The 27,783-nt window shown below is 39.0% G+C and overlaps 2 protein-coding genes across 8 annotated transcripts in view; both read left to right on the forward strand.

Moving 5' to 3' along the window:
- The first annotated feature begins 3,073 nt into the window (after positions 1 to 3,073).
- LOC104444661 (disease resistance protein RPV1) overlaps positions 3,074 to 27,783 on the forward strand; it is a 90,907-nt gene continuing 66,197 nt past the window's right edge. For 2 of the 6 annotated variants that reach the window (XM_039313063.1, XM_039313064.1), the window contains exons 1-4: positions 3,074 to 3,987; positions 6,269 to 7,379; positions 7,493 to 7,780; positions 7,855 to 9,458. In XM_039313063.1, coding sequence (XP_039168997.1) covers positions 3,464 to 3,987; positions 6,269 to 7,379; positions 7,493 to 7,780; positions 7,855 to 9,420 — 3,489 coding nt within the window. In that variant the 5' untranslated portion in view covers positions 3,074 to 3,463 and the 3' untranslated portion in view covers positions 9,421 to 9,458. Of the gene's footprint in view, positions 3,988 to 6,209; positions 7,380 to 7,492; positions 7,781 to 7,854; positions 9,459 to 10,380; positions 10,454 to 27,783 lie in introns of those variants that run through there. The other 4 variants (XM_039313065.1, XM_018873606.2, XM_039313066.1 and 1 more) reach the window with 4 other exon arrangements.
- LOC104444668 lies at positions 10,595 to 27,488 on the forward strand. 2 transcript variants are annotated; one of them, XM_039313085.1, is made up of 6 exons: positions 10,595 to 10,963; positions 11,116 to 11,239; positions 11,334 to 11,394; positions 11,725 to 11,829; positions 25,837 to 25,956; positions 26,037 to 27,488. In XM_039313085.1, exons 2-6 carry the CDS (start codon positions 11,203 to 11,205, stop codon positions 26,062 to 26,064), a joined length of 351 nt encoding a protein of 116 aa, XP_039169019.1. In that variant the 5' UTR covers positions 10,595 to 10,963; positions 11,116 to 11,202; the 3' UTR covers positions 26,065 to 27,488. The 2 variants fall into 2 exon arrangements, with proteins under 2 accessions (XP_039169019.1, XP_039169020.1); XM_039313086.1 differs by having other exon boundaries at positions 11,737 to 11,829.

Genomic DNA, 27,783 nt, shown 5'->3' on the forward strand with positions numbered 1-27,783 from the left:
AAAAAGCAACCTAGGAGGGCCTGCAATTGTTAAATCGCAAAATAATGGATCTCAACTGTGAAAACAAAGCTTTTCAAGTTTTTACAAATTACTATAGTTTACATTATGACAGGTATCGATGGCTCAACTAATCATATAATAGAAATAGTTGCACGGATCATGGTTTGCAGACCAACTGTGATCACATCCATTAATTTTTAGGTAATCCATGTATTATTTATGCGATTAACGATTTTGTGATGATTTATAGATCCGAGTATTGGCAAGTCTATCCCAATGAAGTCTACATGAGTTAGGAGAGAGAGTGAACTTCCTTAAGAAACAAAGATGAAGTTAAGTTCTCTTTGCTTAAGATAGACGCAAGTCTTTCCTCAAGTCTTTGTCATACCCTCTTGTGAAAGCACTCTTGTGAACGCAAAAGCAAAAGCAAACGCAAAAGCAAAAGCGCTGAAGTATGTTTGTCTAGTCAATTCGTTTGCACATAGCCAAATTCCACATCAAACAGGCTTGTTTGTTTGTTTGTTCACACACTCACGATGTGTTTTGCAATTTCAGGACCAGGACCTGGAAAATACCAAGAAACTCAGGTTGATATCATCAAAAAGCATAAAGACCCTCATTCAAGATTAAAAATGTTTGGAAAATCTCAACTTTGTTGATCTCTTTGTGGAGGAGGAATTGTATTTTCTTCACAATTTCCACAAAAGAATCAGCTAAAGTCTCCCGCTTAGCTCCCTTTTAGCTCGACAAAAGGGATCTATTTTGTACACATAGTTTACAAAGTGAAACTCAAATTGCATAAAAGATTAACATTAGCATGGACCTAAAATTAAAGAATATAAAAAACTTTAACCAATATCTTTCAATTTTCTGAACCATTAGGTGAAATTGAAGGACATAGACTTTGAAGAAGGTTAGCCAACTAAATTGCCCAATCTATTATGTAGAGTTAAACTGAAGCTGAGAGAGCGGTCGCTCCTATACTGTTCACGAGACACTTCTCTATAGCTCTATACTTATGACGTGACATGAAATTTGGCATTGTGTTGCCATGTGGTCCAATGACCTTACAAATTATTTACATTTCATCCTGTGCAATGTGTTATTTTCTAGTGCTATTTATAGATAAAGTCAAAATTTAACATCTTCAAATACGAAAAAAAAAATGATTTTATCTAGAGGTAGGCTTAGGCAAAACAATTAATTTAAACTTAGCCGAAATAATTGAATTAAACAACAAATAGTATAGAAATGTGTCTTATAAATAAGTAGTACATATTGCGGTAATTGTCTTCTTCCACGGAGCATCGACATTTTTTCTTTGAAAAACTTGAAAAATAATGTTACCCATATTTTACCTAAATTTGACCGAATTTGGTCAAGCATAACTTTTTAGTATAAGGTACAATTGAACCGATTTTTCCCCCATGGAAAGCTGGTGACTTCAATTTAGCTAAAACGCGGTTCGCTCAGATTGCGGATTTTGGGCGGTCAGGCCAGTTTGAACTTGGCAAAAAGTTCTGATGTTTTTGTCATAAAAATTCCGATCTTTGTGATTTTGATGGTGTTGGAAAGCTTATGATTTAATCTTTATGGTGGAACTAATCTATCGGATAAAATCATAAAGTTTCCGACATCTCAAGATCGTACAGCCGTGCTTAGAAAAACTTGATATATTGAGATCTGGCTGTCCGAATTGGGCAGATTGGGTATCTTTAGAAAGCTTTTGACAAGCACACCTGTTTACAACCTTCGACTGCACTTTTAATGAAGTTTGACTCTCGGTCAACTTTGCTATGGCACTGAAAGGTCGCTTGAGTCTTTAGGGACCTTTCGAATGTGTTCAATGATGCAATGGAGGCTCTGTCCACAAGTGATTATTTGTCGAGCAATCGAGCTTTGCCATTTCTGTTCCTTATTCGATGGAGTTAGCCAACAAATAGGGTGACCCTTTTTTCGGTCCATTCGTTATTGCCGAAATAAAATTTTCTGGAGTTCTACAAAGACATTCGACTTGTTCTTTTAGTCTGTACTGTGTTGGATCCAAAATTGAATATGAACGAGTTCGGAGTTCTGCTTCCAATATATTATGAAAACTTTGGCCTAGATGAATTGTGAGATATAGAACAAATCTTGGTGATGGTGAGGACTTAGCTACATAATCTATGGATCAATGCAATCACATCCATTGATTTTGTAATTTATATACCTAATGGATTTGATAGACCCAATTTATGGGGACTTGAGTACTAGCAAGTCTAATCTAGTGAAGCCTATTTGAGTTAGGAGAAAAGAAAATGAAACTTCCTAAGAAACAAAAGAAACTTTTTTTTTTTTTTGATCAACAAAAGATAAAACAAAATTGAACCTGCCTGGTCTTTTTTTTTTTTTTTTCTTTGCTTATATTGTACAGAAGTCAATCTTGAAGTCTTTGTCCGACCCTCTTGTGTGAAGGCAAAAGATAAAGCACAAAAGTATGTTTTGTCTAGTCAATTCGCTCGTTATGCACTGGTCTACGCATTGCCAAATTGCGCGGCAAATAGGCTCGTCTTGAATTCAGATCTGTATTCACACGAGTACACAGCGTGATGTAAAAGATGTCAATACTTACAAAGCTCCGTTTGGAGATTGGCAACCCACTTGGAAGATCGGCAAAGAGCATTTTGAAATTTTAGGCCCTAAAAAATACCGGGAAACTGTGGTTGATATTATAAAAAAATCATAAAAGTCAAACTTTTGAGAATAAAATGTTTGAAGAATCTCAACTTTATTGGAATTATTGTGAAGGAGGACCACATTTTCTTGGAAATTTCCATAAGAGATCAACGTCCAATTAAGCGATATGAGTCCAATGCTAAATCAACCAAAAACAAATGATAGAGACGAATCAAATCCTGACAGAATCAACATTTGATTTAAATATCAGCGTGCAATTTTATTCGGTGTACAATTTCAATCCGCGAGCAATTTTATTTTGTTACCGTTCAATCTAACATCGAAGTGCAATCATAACTTGTAATAATGGTCAATATTCAGGTTCATGTAACTTTATTGCAAAAGTGACTAATTACGAGTATGAATGGCTTTTTGGGTTTTTTTATTTACGAAGGAAGGCTGCAGGTGGCTTCCAGGCAAACGACGCGTAGTACCAAAGCAATGGCAAGTGAAAGTCATTTTAAGTTGTCCAGCTACATCCAACATTCAACCATTCATTAACACACAACTTATACTTCCGAGACCACCTCCTCCTCTTCGACCACTTCTATCAATTATTTACTCAACTTAGCCTGAATGCTTTTGTTTGCTTATAGAGGAAAGCCGCAGGTGATTTCCCAGGAAACGCAGTGGAAGTGAGCGATTTCACTCCTTTGCTTCGTCAAGTTGTTGCAGGGATCAGGCTCAAACTTCCCGAGTTACCGGGCGGACTCAATTCAGGGATCAATCACTCCATCGTCCTCTCAGAATGAAGAGAAAGCGGGAGGGAGAAGAGGCGGCTCTGACAGCTTCAGCAAGTAGTAGCCGTGATGATGGATCGAGGAAGGTTTATGAGGTGTTCTTGAACTTCAGAGGACCTGATACCCGCTTAACCATCGTTGATTGTCTTTACAATGACTTGATCCGTGCGGGGATCCGTGCTTTTAAAGACGATGAAGAGCTCCGATTTGGCAAAAAGATTGAAGGCGGCCTCTTGCAAGCAATCAATGACTCCAGAATTTACATCCCGATTTTCCCCAAAGATTATGCTTCAAGTAAGTGGTGCCTCCGTGAGCTGGCACTCATAGTGGAGTTATCAAGAGATAATGATGAGAAAGTGATCCTCCCTATCTTCTATGACGTGGACGTGGACGATGTCAAGCTTAAAACCAATTTATATAAGGATGCCTTCCAAAAGCACAAGAATGACTCTGGGGAGGATTTAACAAAGCAGTGGGAGGAGGCTTTAAGAGATGTCACCAGAATTAGTGGAAAGAAACTAAAAGATTACGGGTATGGTTTGCTTCTCCATTGACTTTATTTTCTTATTGACAATTTCAATTTCTTATTCCTTCAAAGAATAGTTAGATTCAGTTTGCTGCTGTCCAAACTTATGTAATGTTTGGTTGGATCTGACGCAATGATCTGTCATTTTTTAAACCAAGTTTGCTCAGAGGGCGAGGTGTCTTGCACAAATTGACTTTTCATTTTTAAAACCAAGTTTTGATAACAATTAATGTTAAGGTATATCAACTTGATTGATTAATATAAATGGAAAACAACCAAGATATCCATAAACATCTAAGATGTGTTAATAAAAATATATCCATATATGACTATATATGTGTGAAAAATAAAAATATTTAAGTTTCTTAACTTCAATTGCATTCTGTACATTAAAGTTAAAGACGTGTTACAATTTTCTTGACCTTATGCCTATGATGTTTGCCTGAAAAATTAGATCGAGTTTAATATTATATCTTCTTTCCTTTGTTATACTAATGAAAGCTGAGGAAGAATTGGCCCAAAATAGGAGAGCTCAGTAAGGAGCTTCTTTATGCGTCCGAGCTATTAATGGTTATAGTTAGTTCATACTTGTTAGTGTATGATGTACCCGAGGGAGACGAAAAAATGTGCAGGAAACATAGAGGAAATCTTTGGGATACTTTTCTAAAACTTAACAGCGAAGAGGAAGAAATGATAGAGCTGACCCCCCTTTGGGATTGACCCAGTGACTCTGGGAAGGATATGGCAAAGTAGTGGGAGCAGGCTTTAGAAGAGGTTGCTAGAATTAAAGGACGGAATCTAAAAGATTACGGTATTATTAGCTTCTTCCATTAAGTTTACTTCCATTTCATCAATTTCGAGATTATATTTTATGATACTTTTTCCAAAATAATAACTTTCAGTTTGGCGCTGTCCATTCTTATGTGATGTATGGTTGGATCGGCCGGAGTGAGGGAGGCAGGAATTTTGCTCAGGGAGCAAGGTTTTTTTTTGCACAAATTGACTTTCACTTTTTATCCCAAGTTTTGGCAACAAATAGTCTCAAGGTATATTAACTTAATTAATTAATCAATAATGCAAAAAAATGTTTTTATGAAAATCTAAGAGTTGATGAAATAGTAAAGATAACATATGTGTGAAAAGTAAAAATTTAAATCTCTTAACTTCGCAGCTCACTTTTCAGCTAGCAAAATGCTTTTAAAAAACTTTGGTCGTTTCTCTTGCTTTGACCTATTCACGGCCCCAGATTGGGTTCCACAGGGTGCGGATTTCCTCAGCCTCGTGACCATCCTAGTTTTAAAGTTGTCAATTTTTATATGAAGCTACCAACCTTAATTTGTGTCTTATCAACTACTTTTCGATTATTTTACAAAATAATTTAAGGTGACCAGTGTTTATTTGAGTTATTTACTAAATTTATTTGATCGTTTGCCGATTTACAAATTTTATAAAACCTGCCATCTCTTATTTGAATTGTTTACTTCACATTTCAAAATTACCAATACTTGAAACAAATTACTGACTCAAATATGAGTTTCCTACTAGCTAACCTCTGATTAAGTTACTGATTAATTTAAGTCACCCATTCCTATGTGAGCCACTTATCAGTGTTTATTTATTTGTTGAAAATTCCCACGCTTCGTAACAAACTTTTGTTATCAACGGACCCGCTTTGATTAGCATAGTTCACAAATATTCTTAGGTTAGGAACTCAATTGTCAAAATACCAAGCACAATTTGAGTTACTTACCAACTTATTCCAATTAGATTACCAACAAATTTAATGTGACCTATGAAATTGCTAAGTTAAACCAGTTGGTAGCTTATTCGGAAAAATGATTGTTGGCAACTCAAATGAAGGCTAATAAATACTCTGAAAGTGTTCCTCATTTTCGGTTACTACCCTATTACTCGGGTACATTAAGAAAAACGCTTTTGAGCTTTTATTCTTGTTTCCTAAATTCCAGGTAACTGCCGGTGAGAAAATCTTTTTCTTTTATGTCAATCTTCAAACTCATCCTTAGTGGCTGAAGAGATAAAAAAGGCCGGATTCACCGAGGAATTCTAGTCAAAGCCCAATTAGACCTTCGTCATGACATTACCTTTTTCCTACCATTTACCGAACCAAAGAATCCTAACAGTATGAATGATCACTCATTTCATGCTGGTTGCTTTCAAAGCCAATTACTTTGAATTTGATGATAACCTTCCAGTGACACGTTATGCAGGCATAGATTCCATATGTGATTTTTTTATCTGAGATGATTGCATGTTATGAATGTGGCAGCCTATATAAACTTACAAACCTCATGGTGGAAGAGGTTTCAAATTTGCTATGGACAAGACAGACGGACATGTCTAATCATTTGGTGGGAATTAAGGATCGAATGGATCACATTATGAAGCTATTAGATGTAGGAGCTTTTGATGTACGGTTTATTGTGATTCATGGTATGGGTGGCATCGGAAAAACGACACTAGCCGAGGCCATCTTCAGGAAAATCTACCCTCAATTTCGGGATCATTGCTGTTTTCTTAAAGATGTTCGAACTCATGATATAATAGGCTTACAAAAGAAATTGTTGTTTGATGTTCTCAATCTTAGTTGCACAAACCCCTTCTTCATTGATGAAGTGATCAAGACAAGGTTTCTTGGCAAGAAAGTCCTCGTTGTTCTTGATGACATCGACAACTGGGACCAAATCATGAGGCTTGTAGGCGAGCCCAACTGGTTTGGTGGGGGTAGTAGAATCATCATAACAACAAGAAATATTGAATTCCTAATAAAGGAAGGTGAGGAAGACAATCTCCCAATCTCTAATAGTGGACAATTTTCATTCTACAATATGCTAGAGATGAATTCACATGATGCTCTTCAACTTTTCTGTGAGCGTGCCTTGGGATGTGTCAAGCCTCCGCCTAGTTACATGAATATCACAGAAAAGCTTGTCGATGCACTAGGAGGACTTCCATTAGCTCTCAATGTTGTGGGTTCCACACTTCGCGGAAAATGCCGAAGAACATGGGAAGTTGCCCTATGTAAGTTAAAGAAGGTGATGAATGAGGATGTCAAGAAGAAGCTGATGATAAGCTATGAAGCATTGGAAATTAATCAACGGCAAATTTTTCTTGATATTGCATGTTTCTGCTTCAACAAAGAGAAAACAACTGCGGTTACATATTGGAATGCGATTTTTGGGTATCCGACCGAAAGTGAGGTCAATATCCTCAAGCGTATGTCTCTAATAAAAATATCGACCGATAATAAATTATGGATGCACGACCAACTTAGAGACCTTGGAAGGAGTATCATCCATCCAGAAAGTGGTGAAATCCATATGAAGGGTAGCAGATTGTGGTCTCCCAAGGATGCCTTCCGTGTAGTGCAGACAGAAACGGTAATCTTGACCTCTAAATGTTTTCCAGTGCATCCATTAGCATCACCACCTTTTTATCTAATTTCAAGTCAAAGTGACATATGTACTCATTGGTTGCTACTTTTGTTTTCTAGGGAACCAAAGACATAGTGGCACTCAATCTTGGTACACCTAGCCCGAATAAGACGTACAGATTTAAGCGCAAGCAGTTTATGGGCTTGGTCAATCTTAGGTTCCTTCAATTGGACCATGGAAATTTTGAAGGAGACTTTAAGAATGTTTTCTTTAATTTGGCATGGCTCTCTTGGAGCAATTGCCCTTCGAAATTCCGAGCTACCAACTTTGGGTTGAAAAACCTAACGATTCTCATGCTATCTGGGAATAACGTTATTGAAGATTGGGGAGGATGGTGTCAAATCATGGTATGATCTCACAACATACTTTTGCATTACATTTACTCTTCCTCTTTTCTGAGTTTCAACCAATTACTTTATAGGTGGCAAAACAATTGAAAATCCTACAACTTGAGGATTGTCCATTCCTTAGAAAGATGCCCAAGTTCTCCACAATCTCGCAGCTAGAGAAATTGATTCTTAGATGCATTCGACTAAGAAAGATTGACAAGTCCATCGGCAATCTACAACATCTTGATTACCTAGAGATAAAGAGTGAAGCTATTGAGTTGCCACCGGAGTCCATTGGCAGTCTAAAATCTTTGACAGTGCTAAGAATAGATTGGACACCCTCAAGGAAGCCTTACTCGATTGGCAATTTAGCAAAGGTGAAATCTCTAATCTTGCCATGCAAGGAACTTCAAAAGCTTCCCGACTCTATTGGACAATTGGAGTCACTACTTGAGCTAGATGTCCAATATTTAAAATTTAGTGAATTACCTCATTCTATTGGAAATCTTGAAAGGTTAAAAGTTTTACGCATATGGAATTCCTATCTAGAAAAGCTACCAGACTCAATTGGGAGGCTCCAATCATTGGTCGAGTTGGATTTGAGTGATTCAAGAATCGGGAGCTTACCGGATTGTATAGGAAATCTCAAAAAGTTGAAGGTACTAAAGCTCGATGGTAGTTACATAAGTGAACTTCCGAAAACCATAGGAATGTTGGAAAATCTGGAAAAGTTATATGTCGACTCTAAACATTTGCTGGGGGAAATTCCAAGTGAAATTAAGGCACTATCCTCGTTGAAATATATAGACTTATCCAAAGGTCGCTTTAGTGGATTGCCCACAACGATCAATCAGCTTACAAATCTTCAAATACTTTTGTTACATTTACGTGATTCAATCCAACAATTGCCAGAGCTTCCCAAGAGTCTAATTTCTTTAAGCCTTATATCGAATTCACTGACCACGATCCCCGACTGCTCAAACCTAACCAAATTAGTTGACCTTGACATAATTGGAGATTCAATCGAAGAACCCAACACAGAGGGGATCGTGAGACTACCTGCTCTAAAACGAATGACCCTCCACATTGGAAAAATGGCCTTGCCTCAAACTGATTTTAGTTCCCTCTCTCAGCTACAAGGCCTCAGCATAAATTATGCTAAGCCCCAATCTCTTATCGGGCTCCCATCCAGCCTTCAAGATTTGTGGTTATACGATGTCCAGTCACCGATAGATTGGTCAGTCTTTTCCAACTTGGAGAATTTGTTGCAGCTGTCTATCTATGGATATTCGTCGGGAGAGATTCGATTCGAGGTGCTTGGAGAGCTACGGAAATTCAATCAATTGTGTATGGAGGACTGTCCATTGCTCAAGACGCTGCCCGTTCTACCTTGTTTGAAGGAGATCCAGTTTTTGTCCCTGATTCAATTGCCTCAGCTAATTGAGATTCAGGGTTTGGGAGAATTGAAATCATTGCGAAATTTGTCTATTGTGTCTTGCAATTCAATCAAAAGGTTAAACGAATCTGATCTTTCTAATCTACAGAATCTGAAAAGTTTGGAGTTTTATAAATGTGAATTATTGGAGAGGGTGTTGGGTGTGCCAAAATCTTGTCAACTCATAGTCCATGATTGCCCGAGGTTCAATAGAGATGGATAAGATATGTATCATTCGATTGGCAAAGATAGTTGATGATGGTAAGTCCATAGAACTAGAGTTCGTTTTTTGTTGTGTCCTGTTTTGTGAGTTTTCCTTCAGCTAACCTTTCATCTTGGTTCTGGAACGTGTGATACTTTGACTTGCCTACTTGACGATGGTGATACCTAGCTGGTTTATGTTGAGCACTAGCATAACATTGGGATTGACATGCTTTGTGGCACTTGTTTTGCTTAGAAAAAATGGATAGAGTGGAAGGGAACTTTTAGATAGTAAGCACACTAAAGATGCTGACAAATGCTAGGTTTTTGTTGTAAGGCTAAGTTGGTTGAGACTTGAGAGTACTGGTCTCACCTCATGAAGTGTTTTTAATATCAGTAGAGAACAATCATGATTTGTGAGGACTGAAATAAAGGAATTAATGCTTCGGTAGCGGAAGAGTGAATCGTTGATACGTATTATGCAATATGAGTGATTTAGTTATTTCCTTCACGAAGAAGTGGAGGTGTTTTTCTAGTTACTTTTTAACCAAAGTGCAAAAGCTTCAAGTCTTGAGTCACGGTGTGATTTGTGAACCGTCTTTCTTCATTCTAGTATTTAGCCATTTATGTGTGAAATTCATGCTAGGAGACAATTGATATTGAAGTAAACTTGTCAATATGGTCAAGCCATCATTTCGTTGAAGAGTAGGCTTAGTTGCATCAAATTATGCATTCTGCAATTTTTTTTTGGTGTTAGGAAAGAGCACCTTTGTGTTGTTGAAGACTAGATTTTGTTTATTCTTTCAGCCAACTTATTGCACCTTTCCTCATCTCTCTCTCTCTCTCTCTCTCTCTCTCTCTCTCTGCACAAGCGCTAATAATGTGTTAATTTTATTAAGTTTTTAATTTAACTTGTTAAATAAACCTGTTGATCTTTGTGTCTATCATTTTTACATTTGCTGATAAAATGCTTTTGCACAAGCTCCTCCAAGACCATGGTGAAATCTTCTTTTACATGGACGTCTAGGCTTTGGCAAGACATATTGTTGGTGCTATGTAATATTTTAATTAAAAAAAGAAAAATAAAAAATAATTTATTTTGCAAAAAACAAAAAATGTTTTAAAATGTTTGTTCTCTTCAATCCATATTAGTGAAAAAGCCAAAAAAAAAAGGGTGAGAAAATCCTTTTTGGATAAGTACATTGGTATTTTTAGCAAGCTGTAAGAGGCTTCTTTTCAACTACGCGGATATTTATTAAGTTCTATTATGCAATCTTCTATTGAACTTTGTTATTTCCATACATTTCACAATTTTGTGCTTTCTTCTTTTACTTTTGTATGCATTTAATAGATGTCCCTTCATCTATGCCAGCATTCGAAATAGGATAACTAGCAGCAGCAATGAGGATCCTACCATTGCAGCCAAGATTCTAATTATATTATTTTAAACAACAGCAATGAGGATTCTCCCACAACCAATGGAGAGGCCAAGTTAAAACAATTCTTGAGTTTTCTCACGCATGAATGAGAGAATCCTCTATGAAGATTAAGAGAAAGATTAAGATGTAAGATATTTAAAGTTTTTCTCTACTAGAAATTTGAAATTTGTGATCAAATGTCTACTGGATCATCTATTATGCACATTGATGGCATTGATTTTGTGAACAAACTAGAGAATTTTGAATATTAGAGAGTAATAGCAATTTTAAAATTACAGGTTTGGATATATTCTCAAAGGCAGCAGCTGTAGCACCTTGCCTTCCCTTTTTTCATGAATTTGATTCCATTGTGTTGAAGAGGGGGCATGATAATACGGGTGTCATTGACCATGTCATCAATCAGTTAGTTTCTTGCATTCAATGGCACTTATAAAGTGGTCATGTGAAATATAGTTGATGGTATGACTCACTAATGGTATGTTATTCATTGGTGCAGTTTTTACTAAATCAGATGGTGTTGAAGTTTTAAGCGGTGTGTTTGTGTTAGCGGGGACAAGGTAATAATTTCATCTTACATGGTAACAAAAAGTACTCTCTTTCCATAGCACACTAACTATAAACTGCTGTTGGAAATTGCATGGCCATTATGAATGCTTTGCCAAAATAATTTCTATGAAGCATTTGATATGGAGACTACGTAATAACCTTCAAGGCAGACTATTAAATGCTAGACATGACTTTTCCTTGATTTAGAATTGTTTAACTTTGGATACACAGTATTGGATAAAGTACATATGTATCAAAGAAGGTAACAAACATCAAGATTGCTTGAATTACTTTTCAATTGCTAAAGTAGCTTACAAGAAGTGTATTAAACTAGTCTTTAGCCTCTTCAACAGCATCAGCAGATGTCGATCCTTTCAGTTTTGGGTGTGCCAAAATCTTGTGAACTCATCATCATTGACTGCCCGAAGCTCCATAGAGATGGAAAGGTATGTATCATTTAATTGGCAAAGATAGTCAATGATGGAAAGTCCATAGAACTAGAGTTTGTTTTTTGTTGCGTCCTGTTTTGTGAGTTTTCTTTCAGCTAAGCTTTCATCTTAGTTCTAGAACCACCGCTTGTATTTGTTCATCCTCTTATCTCTGAGCAAAATTCCTTTTTTGTATGTCATGAACATGCGGTACTTTCACTTGCCTCCACGGTGGCGATGCTTAGCTGGTTTATGTTGTGCTTTAGCATAATGTTGGGGTTGACATGCTTGGCAGCACGCAACTTGCTTAGATAGTAAGCACACTGAAGATGCTGACAAATGCTAGGTTTTGTTGAAAGGCAAAGGTGGTTGAGAGTATCGGTCATACCTTATGGAATGTTTTTTCAATTTCACTACAGTACAATCATGATTTGTGAGCAATGAAATAAAAGAATTAATGCTTGGTTAGTGAAAGAGTGAATTGTTGATACCTTTTGTGCAGTAGGAGTGATTTAGTTACTTCCTTCATGAAGAATTGAAGGTGCTTTTCTAGTTACTTCTAAACTTATATTTTATTTGTTTGTTTGTTTGCTATTCATTCATTCCCTCCCATCTTAAATTACCAAACACAATTGAGGAAGATGTTGCAATTCGCCCAATAAGGCATTTATGTTCTTGAATTCTTATTTGTTGTGCCGATGACTTCTGAATCCTTTGCTGTTTTGAGCTGGGTCTGGGAATTTGATAACTCTGACTCATTGACGAATTAATAAGGCAAATGCAATAATCTCGGTTGCTCCCTTTTGTATAATTTTTGTTTCCTGTGGTTCCATAGATTGAATTGGGATTGTCTGATAATGCATAATCAAAGATCACTATCAGCTTTGCTCCACATCTGATGCCAATGGTTATAGTTGCAATTTTCAACCATTCCCATTCTTAAAGTAGAAGTTCTACTTCTCTAGCCATAATTATTAACTTTTTTCATCTATTTATGCAAAATCCTGGAATGCAGTCAACTATTCTTGTTGAAATGTCTTCCGATGTAACGGTGGGGATCTATATGAGCAACTTAAAGTTGTTTGCCGGCCAAACTTTCTATGGCTAATAGTTTTATTCCACTTAGGCATTCAATGGCTTAATGTATTGAGCATTAACCTTAGCTTTTGTTTGCTAAAGTATTTTTTAGTACTCATAATTAGCTTAATCAAAGTACATAATTTATTTCATAGATCTTGGTAAGTCAATTAAGAAGTGGACATGTTGGGGGACTAAAACTTGAAAGATCCGCGACTTCCTCTCGTATTCTCGAGTGTACTTCCCACATACTTCATGTTGTTTGATCGCGTAATTAACTTTTTCTTGGTGGATGAGGAATTCATTATTTTGTTGACAAAAGGAGTAGTTCCTCATACTCAACACATGCAAGGATCCTATTATTGTTTTATGAGTGTCTTTCCTGATTGAGTATCTAGACGAGCAATACTAATCTCTGTCGTAGGTTCCCAAGTGTCTGTTTTCCATTGAGTGCTTTACTTTTCATGTAACATTAAAGTCATCCTATGGTGGTAAGCTGTCTAAACCTTTTTGTAGATTGACAATGTAGTGAAGGGAGCTTGTGGTTAGACTTCGCAGAATTTCAGTGATGGGATTACTTGAGATTGTGGGGTTTAACTGCCTACCATTGAAATCCCAGATGCATTCTTGTGGAGTTCAGGAGTTATTTTGTTTCAAAAAAGTGACAAAAGAAAGGTGAAAATGTGTCTAATTCAGGAGTTCTTTTGTTTTATCTTTTTTAAAATTGTTTCATATTGGTTGTTTTCAATTTTTCACTGAACACTTAAGGGAGCTTAGAGTTGGTGGTACCAACTTTCATGTGTCCCTTCATTCAAATAGGACAATGCTTCATTGCTGTTGTAATATTATTTAGAAAGCAATAGTTTAATTGCTAACACACCAAGTGGGAGCAAACCTTTTAACATAATTATTTAAACCAGAGTGAATTTGACATGGTCGAGGCAAGAAATTAATCGTAAAAAGAGTAAATCATAATGTGAAGTCTAAAACCAACTTCCCTTAATGCAAGATTGAAAGGCTCTCTTACTTCTATCTCTTAACTAACAAAAATGTCGATATTTGGACTGTATATGACTCAATTCCGCGGTCACCATCTTATCTTTGGCTCTTTGATAGATCCATGTCCCAAAGAGATTTAGTCCAATGACAACATATAGCTAGTATCGATTTGCATGCATCCTTCTTTTTTCTTTTTGTATATCGGCTACTTTTAAACACTCCCAAGGAAATCACTCATGGAAAACCTGCGATGCTGAATGGTCCCATGTGGTTTTCCTCTTGTAAGCAGCTAATAGCCCTTGCCTTCTTTGGATAGTCCTTCCCCGTCTCTTTCACACTAGCTAACTTATGTTTTTGACAATCTTGTTCTCGTCCGGTCACTAGTCTCCATGCAAGTGGTAAATTGTACATTCCAGTACTTTCTGCCATCAACAAAGTTTCCTGTTTACATGTTGTAATTTTGCATATCTCTGTAGCACACAAGAATCTACTAGATTTATTTCACACCATTAGTTCTTCAAAAAAATCAACTACAAGGTAGCTAGGCATCTCAGCCTCTCTACCAAAACACAGAGAAAGAAAGCGCACAAATAATACTATGTCCTGCCTCTGTCATGCCCTGATCCTCGATCACGTGCCTATCCCTCACTTGGCTGATTAATAGAGACGTCTTAGGACGCATCACCGACCCCTTTAATTTTAATACGCATGCGGAAGCAGATAATAATCCCCAAACAATAAAACATTGGGATAGAAAAGTAGGCCATAATTTTCACAACATGAAAACACATAACCACACTTTTATACACGGCAAACTATAGTATCATATAAAACACATAACCACACAAGTCTGATCTATTATATACCCGATCAAAATCCAAAGTTTGCAAAACAGGATGGGATTTCAGTCCTCATCCGGGTCGTACTCGAGATCCTCCTCTGGATCATCTTCTTCTTCAAAATCTCCCTCATTTTCAGGTTTCACATCAGGGTTCTCCTCTTCAGATGCCTCCTCCTCAGGCTCCTCATCATGGTCCTGAAATGGTTATACAATAACTATTGAGACCACGTCTCAGTAAGTTCTACCCCCTAAGACTCAATTAGTAAACCAATACGCTAACTGGGTTGCATATGCACTCACGGGTCAGAGGACTTTGTGGCACCCCTCGACGACCCCCGATCCGATTGGGGTCGCCACAGTTCGCTTACCTTTCACTTTCCCTAATAACATGACGCTCTGATACCAAAAAGGGGCTGTGGCACCCCGAAGTGCCTAAGGTCACCACAGATTACCAAAGAAGAACCTTAGTTCCTAGGCATTTTTTTTTATAACGGTCCCTAGCGCACCTTATTTGCGGAAGCATAATCAAGTCCTACCAATTCTCCCCCCCCAACAATCATGATACAATGCACACCACTAAACACCATAATATATATATATATATATATATATATATAAAGCCAAAACACTTTTATTTACATATTTTCCTGATGGATTTTCTCGGGTCGGTACAACAAAAGAAAGGCCAAGACTTTTGACTACACTCGGCCCTAACCCCAAAAAGAAACAACTCGACCCTCTATGTCAATCATGCAAAATCCTCCATCTACTAGTGTCGGCTATTGTCCAAAAAGTAGCAGCTCCTACTCCTCACGCACGGGCCGTCACACCCATCCCGGTGCATCAGGCGGTGGCGGCGGCAACATCCCCCACATCACTCCGTCTCAACGAACGTGAATAGATATGAACTCCTGAATGACCGGGCCCTCAGCCAGGCCCACGTCATACATCACTAATGCACGAACCCGAATGAACGTCAGACCAGGGATGGTGGGATAGTCAATCTCCACACACTTCGACCTCCACGTCCGAAGGAAGGCCATAAAAGACGCCCCGTATGACAGCAGGAAGCGACATCTTTCTAATCTGAAATGTTGGTCCCCGAAGGGGTGAGTACAGCCACTCAGCAGGTAAAAGATCCAATAAACTACTCAATGCATCACACAATACAACCATAACAATCATAGTATAGTATATGTCATTCATGCATCCAAGCATAACTTACCTTGAAGCCATGCATATGTCATCATACCGCATGTACATACATCCTCATGAAATCATCACCATCATGTCATACATTTACCATCATGCCATAGGTGCACATACATCCATGCACTCACCATCATCATGTCACATATACCATCATGCCATAGGTGCACATACATCCATGCATTCATGCATACATGTTACCATACCATGCATAATTCCATTTCAATTTCCCAATTTTATTCTTTCATTTTAGGCCGTCACATTTCTCTTTCCCGGGACCAGTATTTGCATCCCACATTTATCGCTCGCACCCAACTTGGCATCGCGAGGAACCTCCGGCACACACCTCCGGGCATCCGGCACACACACTCCGGGCATCTCGTACCCCAACTGGCATCACGAGGTATCCCCCGGCTCACACCTCCGGGCTTCCGGCACCCCCACACCCCGGGCATCTCGAAACTCCCGAGGACATCCGGCACACACCCTCCGGGTATCCGGCATTTACACTTCCTGGTCGGGCATCCCGACACTCCTGGGGCATCGTCGGCTCACACCTCCGACGGCCTTCTCATTTATCATAGTTCACATTCACAATTATGGCTCAATTTCAACATGGCATATGATATGATGGCAAACAAGATCATTTTCAGTATTTGATTATTATATGTAGTTCCAATCATCACAATATATGCAGCAAAATCCAATCACTTATGACAACACAATCCATGGGGTCCATACAACTTAGAATAATCCATACATTATGACTTTTTGAAATTTACCAAATTCCAGCTTGCACAATTTCAGAAAACATATAAAGGTAGTCAAGACATGTGATAGTCAAGACATAAAGGTAGCAACTCCATGAAGAACACATTCCCAAAATAACTTCACACAAAAAGATATAGCTCACACATTACAGCTTGCAAAGTTCGGACACATCAGATTGTGCAGTTCTTGAAATATTTCAATTTAAATACCCGAATGCCCTTAAAAAATTATGAAATTTTACCAGGTGATAGTCGAGACCCTAAGATATATTTTTCATGAAGACATCCAGGCCAGATTCGTCCTAGATAATTAACTATGGACGGTCGAAGCCCCTGTTCCTAGTACCGAACAGTCCAGGTTTAGCTATCTCCGAAAAATCAAGGTTTCACCTACTTATATTCCTTCATTTCCTCTGAATTTTTTATATGTTTTGGCTCAAGAGGAATACTACAACTTTCATTGAGGGATCCAGGTGATATTCTCAAAGGATAGTCACTTTATAGTTCACGAAGTCGCTGGAGTCCAGTACAACACTTCCAGATCTATCGTCTTCAAAGGAAAAATCGTTTCACTAGGCTACACTTGTTCGTTTTACTTAAAACTTGAGTATGTTAGTCTTCAGGATGTTCTCTACAACTTTCGTCAAGAAGTCCAAGCCAAAATCCGACTCAAACCCCGAATGCAAGCCTCTACAACATTCTGGGTCAGGCGGTATACTCGAAAACAGCTTACCACTTCAAAGCAACACACTCAAAGCTTCGGTTTCTTACACCCTAAACGTCGGAGATTCATCACCATTCAAACACATATGCAAGATACAACATGCAAGAGTAGAATATGGATCCCAACTTGCCTCCAAACCGAGCAACCACGAGCACACGGCGGACGATTGACGCACGGCGACAGGCGACGGACGGGCGGGCTTCCTCCTTCGCGCGGCCTCTTCCCTTCCCTCTCAGTTCCTCACTCCCTCGACAACCCTCTCTCTCTCTCTCCCTTATGGTCGACAACCCCCTAAACCGGTCACCCCTTCCTTTTATTTCCCCTTCAATTCAATCATTAGCCATCATTAGGAGCCACCCAAAATGACCAATAGGTGAAGCCCTCTTTTTGCCACTTGGCAACTCCCATGCATGATGGGCTTGAAGATTGGGCCGGCCCCTCCCCCTTGTGGTCGACGGCAGCCTTCTTCATGGGCTTCATGGGCCAAGCCAATTTGGCCCACTTTAGGTCCAATACCCTTGGGCCTAAAGTTCAATCCTAATAAATCCCAATTTCACTTTTTAATAATTCATTTTTAATTCTCTCTTTTATAGGTTTCAAATTCTCAATTTCATATGGCCATAAATCTTGTAACATTTAAACTATAGGGATCAAATCTATGAGGTGCATAGCCAAGAACAATTTTTCTTATCAACTCATCCTATAATACTAATTTTAATAACTCATGAACACGATACATAACACTTGGTCTTAAAAGAAAACCAATGGCTAAAGCATAAACCAAAGGTAATTTCATTACCTAATCATAGGCTTTAATACATCTAGAGGTTGTCTTGAATTTTGGGATGCCATAGACTTACCTTGGCCTTAGATTCCACTTGCATATTAGCACAATTCAATAGGCATCTAAGCATTCACATCACAGATCGATATCTCGATCAATCGACCTAGTCGATTTCATGTCAATCGGACCATTCATCGGTCATTTTAATTCAATCAATTCACAACGTCAGATCAAAACAATGATCAATCGACCTAGTCGATTACATGTCAACCGGACCATTTCTAGGTCATTCCCATCCATACTTTATAATATTCCCAATAGTATGCTTAGTCATCAAACTACATGTACTCTCTCGGGCGCCGGTTTTGCCAAATGACATACCATCACCGACTCCGTGCGTTCTTTAAGGCGCCGTTTTCACCAGTAATATCCTCAATCACCGAACCACGTGTCTTTTCTAGAGCGCCGTTTTCGCCAAGGTGATGTATGTAATAGACAATCTACGTGCGTTCTTTAAGGCGCCGTTTTCGCCAGTGATATCCTTAATCACCGAACAACACATGTCCATAAGTCACGTACATTCTCTCTCTGGCGCCATTTTCGCTAATGTGACATACTTTTACGTGCGTTCTTTAAGGCGCCATTTTCGCCAATGATATTCCCAATCACTGAACCACGTATCTGATTGGTCTCAGCCAAGAATATTCCTAGTTCACTTTCACAATTCTCTCCACTTTACAACTCATAAATGCATTATAAATGCTAAATAATCATACTCGGCCATCTAACAATCAATCATTCAATTTCACTCAATTTAGGATAAATTCCTAAAATTGTGCAATCAATTCAATTCAGCACAACGTAGTGCCCAAATAAATAAATGGACTGCACCACGACGATCAACATAAAATTTCGGTCGCCGGTTATCCCCGCCTAATTTACGAAAAATAAATAATGAATTAAATAATTTCGAAAATTAATAAATAAATATAATAAATCCAATTTAGGCCCGTAATGCCTAATTGAAGCCCGAGAAGGGTCGGGAAAAATCTCAAGATACATTCAATAAATAATATAGGCTGTCCCCTAGCTAATTACACTAGTCAAATGCCTAACATGCATCACATTTAATTAATAATCACTAATCTACTCTAATCTAACCACCTAATTGCACTTAATTAAATCTAATCAACTCTTAATAATCATTAGAAAACTAAGAAAGCATTAGTGAGCAAAACTCACTTAATTAAAAGCGGAGACCGGATCACCTCGACGACGACGCGACGGCAGTTGAATTCCAGATTTTCGGTGGCGTCGGCGGACACTCAAGCTGGGTCCAAAAGCTTCACAAGCCCACAGAAATTTCTGGGCTTAGACTTGGGCTTGGGCCTGCTGAAAATGGATTGAACTAAGCGGGCTTCAAGGTCGCAGGATTCAATGTGGCATCCTAGAATTCCTTGCCAATCTTTAGGAGAGCTCTAATTCATGTCTTGCATTAAAACTTTGGCCAAGCTTTTGGTGGGTAATTATTTGATAGAAAAATTCTATTTTTGGCCATGTGGGATTATGGATTGGAATTTATTAAATTAGGTCACAAAGTTTTGGTGAAAGATAAATCTCAATTAGGTGTATATATATAATTAAGGATTAGGTGAATTAATAGGATGAGGATGGGCTGGACAATTAAAGGCCCAAACCAGTCCATTACCTCACCCCATCTTCGGCCGGTCCACGAAGCCCAAGGAAAAGAAGCAGCCGTCGGCCCATGGCTGGCCCAAGCCTGGCCGGATGAAGCCCATCTTGTGCATGGGAGAATTGACAAGTGTTAATCCCCCTAAGTCCAAGTGTCATGCATGCAATCAAATGATTGCTCATCATTGAGGGGAAGAAAATAGGAGAACCAGTTTGATGATGAAAGGGGGGGAGTGTCGACCGAGAAGAGAGAGAGAGAGAGGGTTACCGAGAAAAAGAGAGAAATCGAGAGAGAGGGAGAGTGAGCGTGCGGGAGAAGAAGGAATGAAGCTGATCGCCGCTGTTCACCGCCGTCGAGTCCGCCTCGCCCTCTATTCGTGCTTGCTGTGTTTGCTCGGTCTAGAGGCAAGTGGGATCCTTGATCTGCTCTTGCATGTTGTGCCTAGTATGTGTGCTTGAATGGTGATAAATTTCGGATGCTTAGGGTATGAAAAGTTGAAGTTTTAAAAGGGGTGTTTGAGGTTAGTAAACTGTTCTTGAGAAAACAGTTCGACCTTGGATGTTCTAGTGGCTTGCATGTGATGTTTTAGTTGGGTTTTGGCCATGACTTCTAAATGAAAGTTGTTAAGTACTTTCTGAAGTATAACATACTTAAATTTGGGACAAAACGAACAAGCATAAGTGGGTGAAATATTTATTCTTTGGAGAGACTGAATCTAGAAATTTCGGTAACTACCTTTGATGAATGCATGGACTGTAAGGCCAACTTTTTGTTGAAATTTCACTTTGATTTCTTAACAAAATATGTAAAGGACATCCTGAGGTTTAACATATCAAAACTTTAGGGAAAACCAACGAGAATAGGTAGGTGAAATCGTGGTTTTTCGAAGGGTGTTGGATCTGGAAATTTCGGTACTTGGAACAGAAGTTTTAACTGCCTATATTTAATTATCTAGGACGAATATGACTTTGATTCCTTCATGAAAAATCTACCTTAGGGTCTTGAATACCACATAATTTAATTTCATAATTTTTAAAGGTCATTAGGGTATTTAATCGGAAATGTTTCTAAAACTGTGTAATCTGACGTGTTCGGACTTAGTCAGTTTCAATGCGTGGGCTATATCATTTTGTATGAAGTTCTTTCGGCAAAGTGTTCTTCATGAAGTATCTCTCTTTATGTCTTCCCTGAAACATATTCAAATTTCATAATTTTTGAAGTTCAGTTGCCTATTTAACTAAAACAATTTCAAAAACTGAGCAAGTTGAATTATTAGAATAATGGTGCTGTGATGTTTGGTCTATACTGAATGATATGAAGGTCTTTTGGTGTAGTGTTCTTCATGAAATATCTTTCTTTATGTCTTGGCTATCACATGTTCTAATTTCATAATTTTAAAAGGTCATTTGGGTATTTAATGGAAATATTTTCTAAAACTGTGCAAGCTAGATTGTGCAAATTTCAAAAGCTGTAATGCATTGACTACCCTGTTTTGCATGAGCCCCATAAATTGTATTGTTGAAAGTGATTGAATCTCGCTGCACATGTGATGATATTTGGCATTAGATATATAATGAAAAGCTGAAATTGACTTGATTGCCATCACATCATGTACCATGTTGATATTGAGACATAACTTATAAATATGAGTTATGATAAATGAGAATACCGTCGGAGGGGTGAGCCGACGATGCCCCGGGAGTGTCGGGATGCCCGGAAAGGGGAGTGCCGGATGCCCGGGATGTGGGGGTGCCGGATGTCCTCGGGAGTTTCGAGATGCCCGGGATGTGAGAGTGTCGGAAGCCTCGAAGGTGTGTGCTGAGGGGATACCTCGTGATGCCAGTTGGGATGCGAGATGCCCGGGATGTGGGGGTGCCGGATGCCCGGCGGTGTGTGCAGGAGGTTCCTTGCGATGCCAGGTGGGGTGCGAGCGATAAAATATGGGATGCAATCACTGGTCTCGGGAAAGAGAAATGCGGTGACCCAATTGAAAGATAAAAAGTTGAAATTAAATCATGCATGGTATGGTGACATGTATGCATGGCTGTATGATATGATATGTATGAATGCAAGGAACATATGCACATGAGGCATGGATATGCATGAATGCTTGATGATGAGCACATGATGGTGTATACACATATGGTATGACGACATTTGCATGTCTGCAAGGTAAGTTATGCTTGGATGCATGAATGATATGTGCTTTGTTGTGATGCCTTAATTGTTCTGTGTGATGCATTGAGTAGTTTAATGGATCTTTTACATGCTGAGTGGTTGTACTCACCCCTTTGGGGACTAATATTTCATATTAGAAAGATGTCTCTTCCTCCAGTCACGCGGGGTACCTTTTACGGCCTTCCATCTGACGTAAAGGTCAAGTGTTCGGAGATTGATTGTGTCACCATCCTTGGTCTGACATTTATACGGGTTCGTGTGCTAGTGATGTATCATGTGGGCCTAGCTGGGGGCTCAGTCATCTAGGAGTTCTTGTCTGTCCACGTCCGCCATGACGGAGTGATTCAAGGGATGTTGCCGCCGACACCGCCTGACGCACCAGGGTGGGTGTGATGGCCTGCGTGAGGAGTGGAGAGCTAACACTTTTTGAGGATAGCCGACACTTGTAGATGGAGGATGACATGTGATCGATATAGGGTCGAGATCTGTTTTGAACTGTGGTCAAGTTCAGTTGAAAAATATTGGCTTTTCTTTTTGGTTGTACCGACCCGAGAAATCCATCATGAAAATATGTAAATAAAAGTGGCCCGGCTTCATCTTTTTCATATGGTGTGTAGTTGGTGTGCATTGTATTATGGTTATTGGAGGGAGGAATGGTGAGACTTGTCTATGCTTCCGCTAATAAGTTGCGCTAGGACCGTATTAAAAAAAAAATGGCTATGAACTACGGTGCTTCTGCCAAAAGATGTAACTAGTATTCATTAGGTAGAGCGATAGGTACCTGTGGCGATGCCAGGTGTTTCGGGGTGCCACATTCAAGTGGGCCTGTCTTCGAATGGGCTGGGAATTGCGGGCTTGCTAGACCGAAAACTGAACTGGGCTGCTGACTTGCGTGAGCCGCTGAGGGTTTTGCTGGGCTGAAGATCTGAAGACGCTGGGCTCACTCGATTAGCTGACTGCTGTACTGGGCTGCTGGAATTCTCGAAGATGTTGAGCTCGCTTTGTGAAGATCAACGGCGAAGGTGGAGAGTTCGCTGGATTGTTGGTCGAGCTGTGGGCGAGCTTCACTGGCGTTGCACTGGGGTTGAAGACATGTGCAGAAGGAGGAGCTTCGGTGGAATCGTGAGCGGTGAAGACGGTCAACAAGGCTTCACTCGGTGGAAGGAGGAGGTGGACGACAGCTGATTCGGACGACTGACTTCACGGAAGCTGCAAGACGCAGCTTCGATCCCTGCTTGCGGTCAACGAAGGGGAAGGGAGGGGCTTCGTTTGTTGACCGGAGGGCTGGTGAGCTGACGTATGAGGCAGGCGGTGACCAAGTGGAAGACTTCTGGCGTGAGGGGAAGACAGCAAAACGGAACAACAAACCGATGGAGGGGATGGCACCATTGACTTGAACGTGGGCTGGCGTGACATGAGGTGGACGTTCGCTTGTCTTCGTGTAGTTGGATGAAGACACGAAGAGGGAAGAAAGATGGAGGAACAGAAGGCTTCGGTGGAGAATTTCGTGGGCATGGGGTTTCGGTTGGGGGACAGAAACGTGTGGGGTTGTTGAAGGAAATGAAAGAAAGCAAAGGAAGCTGCGGAGGGGTAAGGATCGAAGAAGACGTGCTAGAGAAGCTTGAAGAGGGGACCCAAAGTTAGCAAATCTTATCCCCTTAATTAAACACATGTTCCCCTATTACTTTCTCACAAGATAATGTCCCACTTAAATCCAAATTGAAGCCAAAATAATAGTCCCTTCCAAAATTCCGAATTTCACTAATTTGGCTTCAATTTCTTCTCCAATTATCCAAATCGAGGTCCGTTTTCGTTGTAGAAAAATCCTGAACAATTTTCTATAAGTCCTCAACACTCAAAGGTTCGGCTTGGAAGTCCAAATTTCCTTTAATTTGGCCCATCCGAAATTCCATTAATTTTCCACAACGTCCGAAACGCTTTTCCGTAAAAATCCCGGAATCTCTGAAAAATCTTCAAAAGATGAGTCGACGTTCCTAAAATAGGTCGTGATATGACAAGACTTTCAATTTCTGAAATCGGACTCGAACTCACGGTTAATTTCCATTCGACGCATTTTTAGTGTGACCTAAATTATCGGGTAGTTTTCAGAACTTTTTAGGGCAAATGACATGTGGTTGATTTTCTTCGAGCCACTATGAACCCACTTGACTCATTGACGACTCTCGATTTTCGTGAAAATCTCGAGAATTCAATTATGGACACAGGGTACCAAAACGACAGTAAAATCAGATTAGTGCCGGTCGACGAGAATTTTCCAATTTAGTGGAGTCACCCACAATCGACCACACATCTCAGTAGAATAGACCTATCTCTGATTTTAAATCGATTTTATACTATGCCAAAATGGACTCTAAAGATGAGCATGGTCGAGAAGTCGATTCCTGGTCGAATTCTCAAGTCTATTGCCTTAAAATTCCTTAATTGCTTCCCTGGATAGTCTAGTTGTCTCAAGAGTGATCGGCACTGAGAACAGCCCTATAGACGCGACAATGAAATGCCCGATTAATTCAATGGAAAACATGGTCGAAAATCTGGGATGTCACAGCCTCCATCTATCTCTGCACTAAGGTTTTCTACCTCAAATATGCTACAACCTTTAACTCTTTGATATTACATAAATAAGGTGTGCTATCTCTCTCAATACGAAAATCCAAGATTTGAATTGATCAATCATTTGAAATTGGGCCACCTTGATGCAACAATTACTTCACCTCCCCACTCCATTCGGCCACAAAGATGTCCTCTTTTTTAGGGTCTAGTTTATTTGATACTCAACTAGGAACTGCATTATGACTGAAGCAAACTGGCTTATTAGAAAAGGTGCTTTATACCAAGGTGACCCTCCCATATTTTGACATTCACTTCTCCAATCTGCAAGTCTGTACTCAATTGCTCACTAGTTGGATCCGAAGTTTTCTTTGAGCCCCAGAGGAATGGTTAGATGTACTATAGCAAAGTGACCTGTGATGGAGCATGTGATTATGTGTGTGCAACAAGCATGCATCTATATACTACTGAAAGATTGAACCATAGCCTCAAAACTAGAATTTAAGATTGAAATTCAAGCTGAAAGCTTCTCAGTGCATGTATTTTAACCGAATGTTTTTCCAATGCGAAGTTCTTTCTCATTTTATCCCTTTAAGTTCTTTTTACTATCATTAAAACACCAATTTTTTACTCTACAGGTTCTCTTTTTCATTTGGAATCCTCGACACTCTATCAATCATCTTTCATGTGTGATGTGAACTAAAATTTTCTCTTAATCTTATCATGCTAGAAAATTTGAATGTTAAAATGTCTTCTTGCTCCTTGATGTTCTCTTAGTTGATCATATCAGTCCTTTTTATCTTAACAAAGCAGGTAGAGGATATGGTAGTCTCATTCTTGCCATACTAGGAACTACTTCTAGTGCACTTGACTAAATATGGAATATTGGATTGTCTTTTCCATTGCAAATGCACTTCTGGAAGCAATGTTCCTAAGAATCTGGGTTAGTGCTTCGAAGAACCCATGTTGATCTCAATAATTGTGTGGTGGTTTTAGATTTGGACACCTGAATATTGCCAATAATATAATGCTTTGATGTTTGAAGGTCCTATTAAAAAGCAAAATGGGGTTGGATTATTATATTGGGCTTTAAAACCTAAGACCATAAAAACTTCTAAGACACAGAAGATAATAATAGGTGCCAAACTGACCGATTTTTATGGCTCTTTATTGTGGATGCAGGCACTGCTTGTTGATTTTGAAGTCTCCAAAGGCATATATTCACGAGCTCACATCGAACATACTGATTCGGTATGTTTATGGCTTTGAGCAAATGTTATGCTGCAGTAGTCATGCAAAGAGGTACTCGAGTTGAAGCAATGTCCCTTTATCTCTATTAATGATGTCAAGTATCTTATTAATTACATTAATTCATGCTAGAGGTCACAATTCTTCTACAAAAGGACCTAGAAAATGCTAAAGCAAAGTTTAGAAGTTCTTGTTGCTAATCTACAATTCTTAAGGGACCAAGTAACAACCACGCAGGTAAGTCGGAATTTTTCGGGAACTTGGAGGTCCCTGTTTGTTTCAAGCTCTTTGCTATGTCAGTTTGGGGTAGGTCCATCGTTGTTGAACTACTGTTGCTGTGGTTTTTGTTACTGGCGTGAGGCTATATATTGGGAAGACGTGTTAATTTGTGATAGCCTGGAGGGTAGTAATATCGCACTTATGTGAACTTGAAAAAATTCGAAGGTTGTTGTAGGACAGTATTCTTTAGTTTTGCAACTTGAATTAAGGTAGCACAATGTGTACTTTTGGAGACTTTGTTCTCCTCATTTCGATTGGGTGAATGAATTATGTGTTGCCCTGTGATTGTAAGGGTTAGATGACAAGTGATTTTGGTTAGGTTTAGTGAGATTTACTGCATTACAACAAGCTTGCCGTGTAAAACGATTTTTATTGAGAACCTCTTGGGTTTGAGTTTTCACTTTTTATGTTGTGCGTTAGTTTTGAGTTGATATATGGTCTATCTGTTTTGTCTCATTTCACCTTGGTCATGCGTGTTAGAAAGAACTAATCTAAATTTGAATTTGGGGAAAAACATGGGGAGATTTATTTTTTGCTGGATAAGGCATTTACATTCTTGAATTCTTATTTGTTGTGCTGATGATATGTATTTTTCTTTTTCCTTTGCTAATTTTAGTTGGGTTTTGGAATTTAATGATTCTGACTCCTAGATGAATTAAATTAGGCAAATGCAAAACCTAGGTTGCTCCCTTTTGTATAATCTTTGTTTCCTATAGTTCTAGAGTTATAACTGGAATTATCTAATGCTGCACAACCAAAGATCACTATCAACTTTACTCCACATCTGACGTGAATTGTTATAGTTGCAATTTTCAAGTATTCCCATTCTTAAAGTTGAAGTTCTGGTTCTCTAGCAATAATTATTAGCTTTCTTCATCTATTTATGAAGATTCCTGGAATGTAGTCGACTATTCATGCTGAAATGTCTTCAGGTGTAAAGGTGGGGATCTATATGAGCAACTTAAAGTTGTTTGCTAGGCCAACTTTTGCAGGCTAATTGTCCCATTTCGCTTAGGCATTCAATGGCTTAATGTACAGAGTATTAACCATATCTTTTGTTTGCTGAAGTACTTATTCTCTGTATTCATAATTAGGTTAATCAAATACATAATTTATTTTATAGACCTTGGTAAGTCAGTCAAGTAGTAGACATTTGGGGGACTGAAACTTAGAAGGTCCGTGACTTCCTCTATATTCTTGAGTGTGCTTCCCACATACTTAATAATATTTGATCTCTTAATTCACTTTATCTTGCTGGATGAAGAATTTGTTATTTTGTTAGAAAAAGGAGTTGTTCCTCATACTCAACATGTCCGAGGATCCTATTATTATTTTATAAGTGTCTTTCTTGATTGAGTATCTGGATGAGCAATACTAATCTATGCGTAGGTTCTCAAGTGTCTGTCTTCCATTAAGTGCTTGACTTTCCATGTAATGTCTAAGGCATCTTTTGATGATAAGCTATCTAAACCTCTTTTGGCAGATTGACAATCCTAGTGAAGGGAGCTCATGGTCATCCTCTACAGAATCTTCACTGAGATGATGGGATTACTTGAGATTGTGGGGCTTAACTACCTACCATTGTTTCCCTAATGCATTCTT

Source organism: Eucalyptus grandis, chromosome 5, assembly GCF_016545825.1.
Source record: "Eucalyptus grandis isolate ANBG69807.140 chromosome 5, ASM1654582v1, whole genome shotgun sequence".
Taxonomy (NCBI): Eukaryota; Viridiplantae; Streptophyta; class Magnoliopsida; order Myrtales; family Myrtaceae; genus Eucalyptus; species Eucalyptus grandis.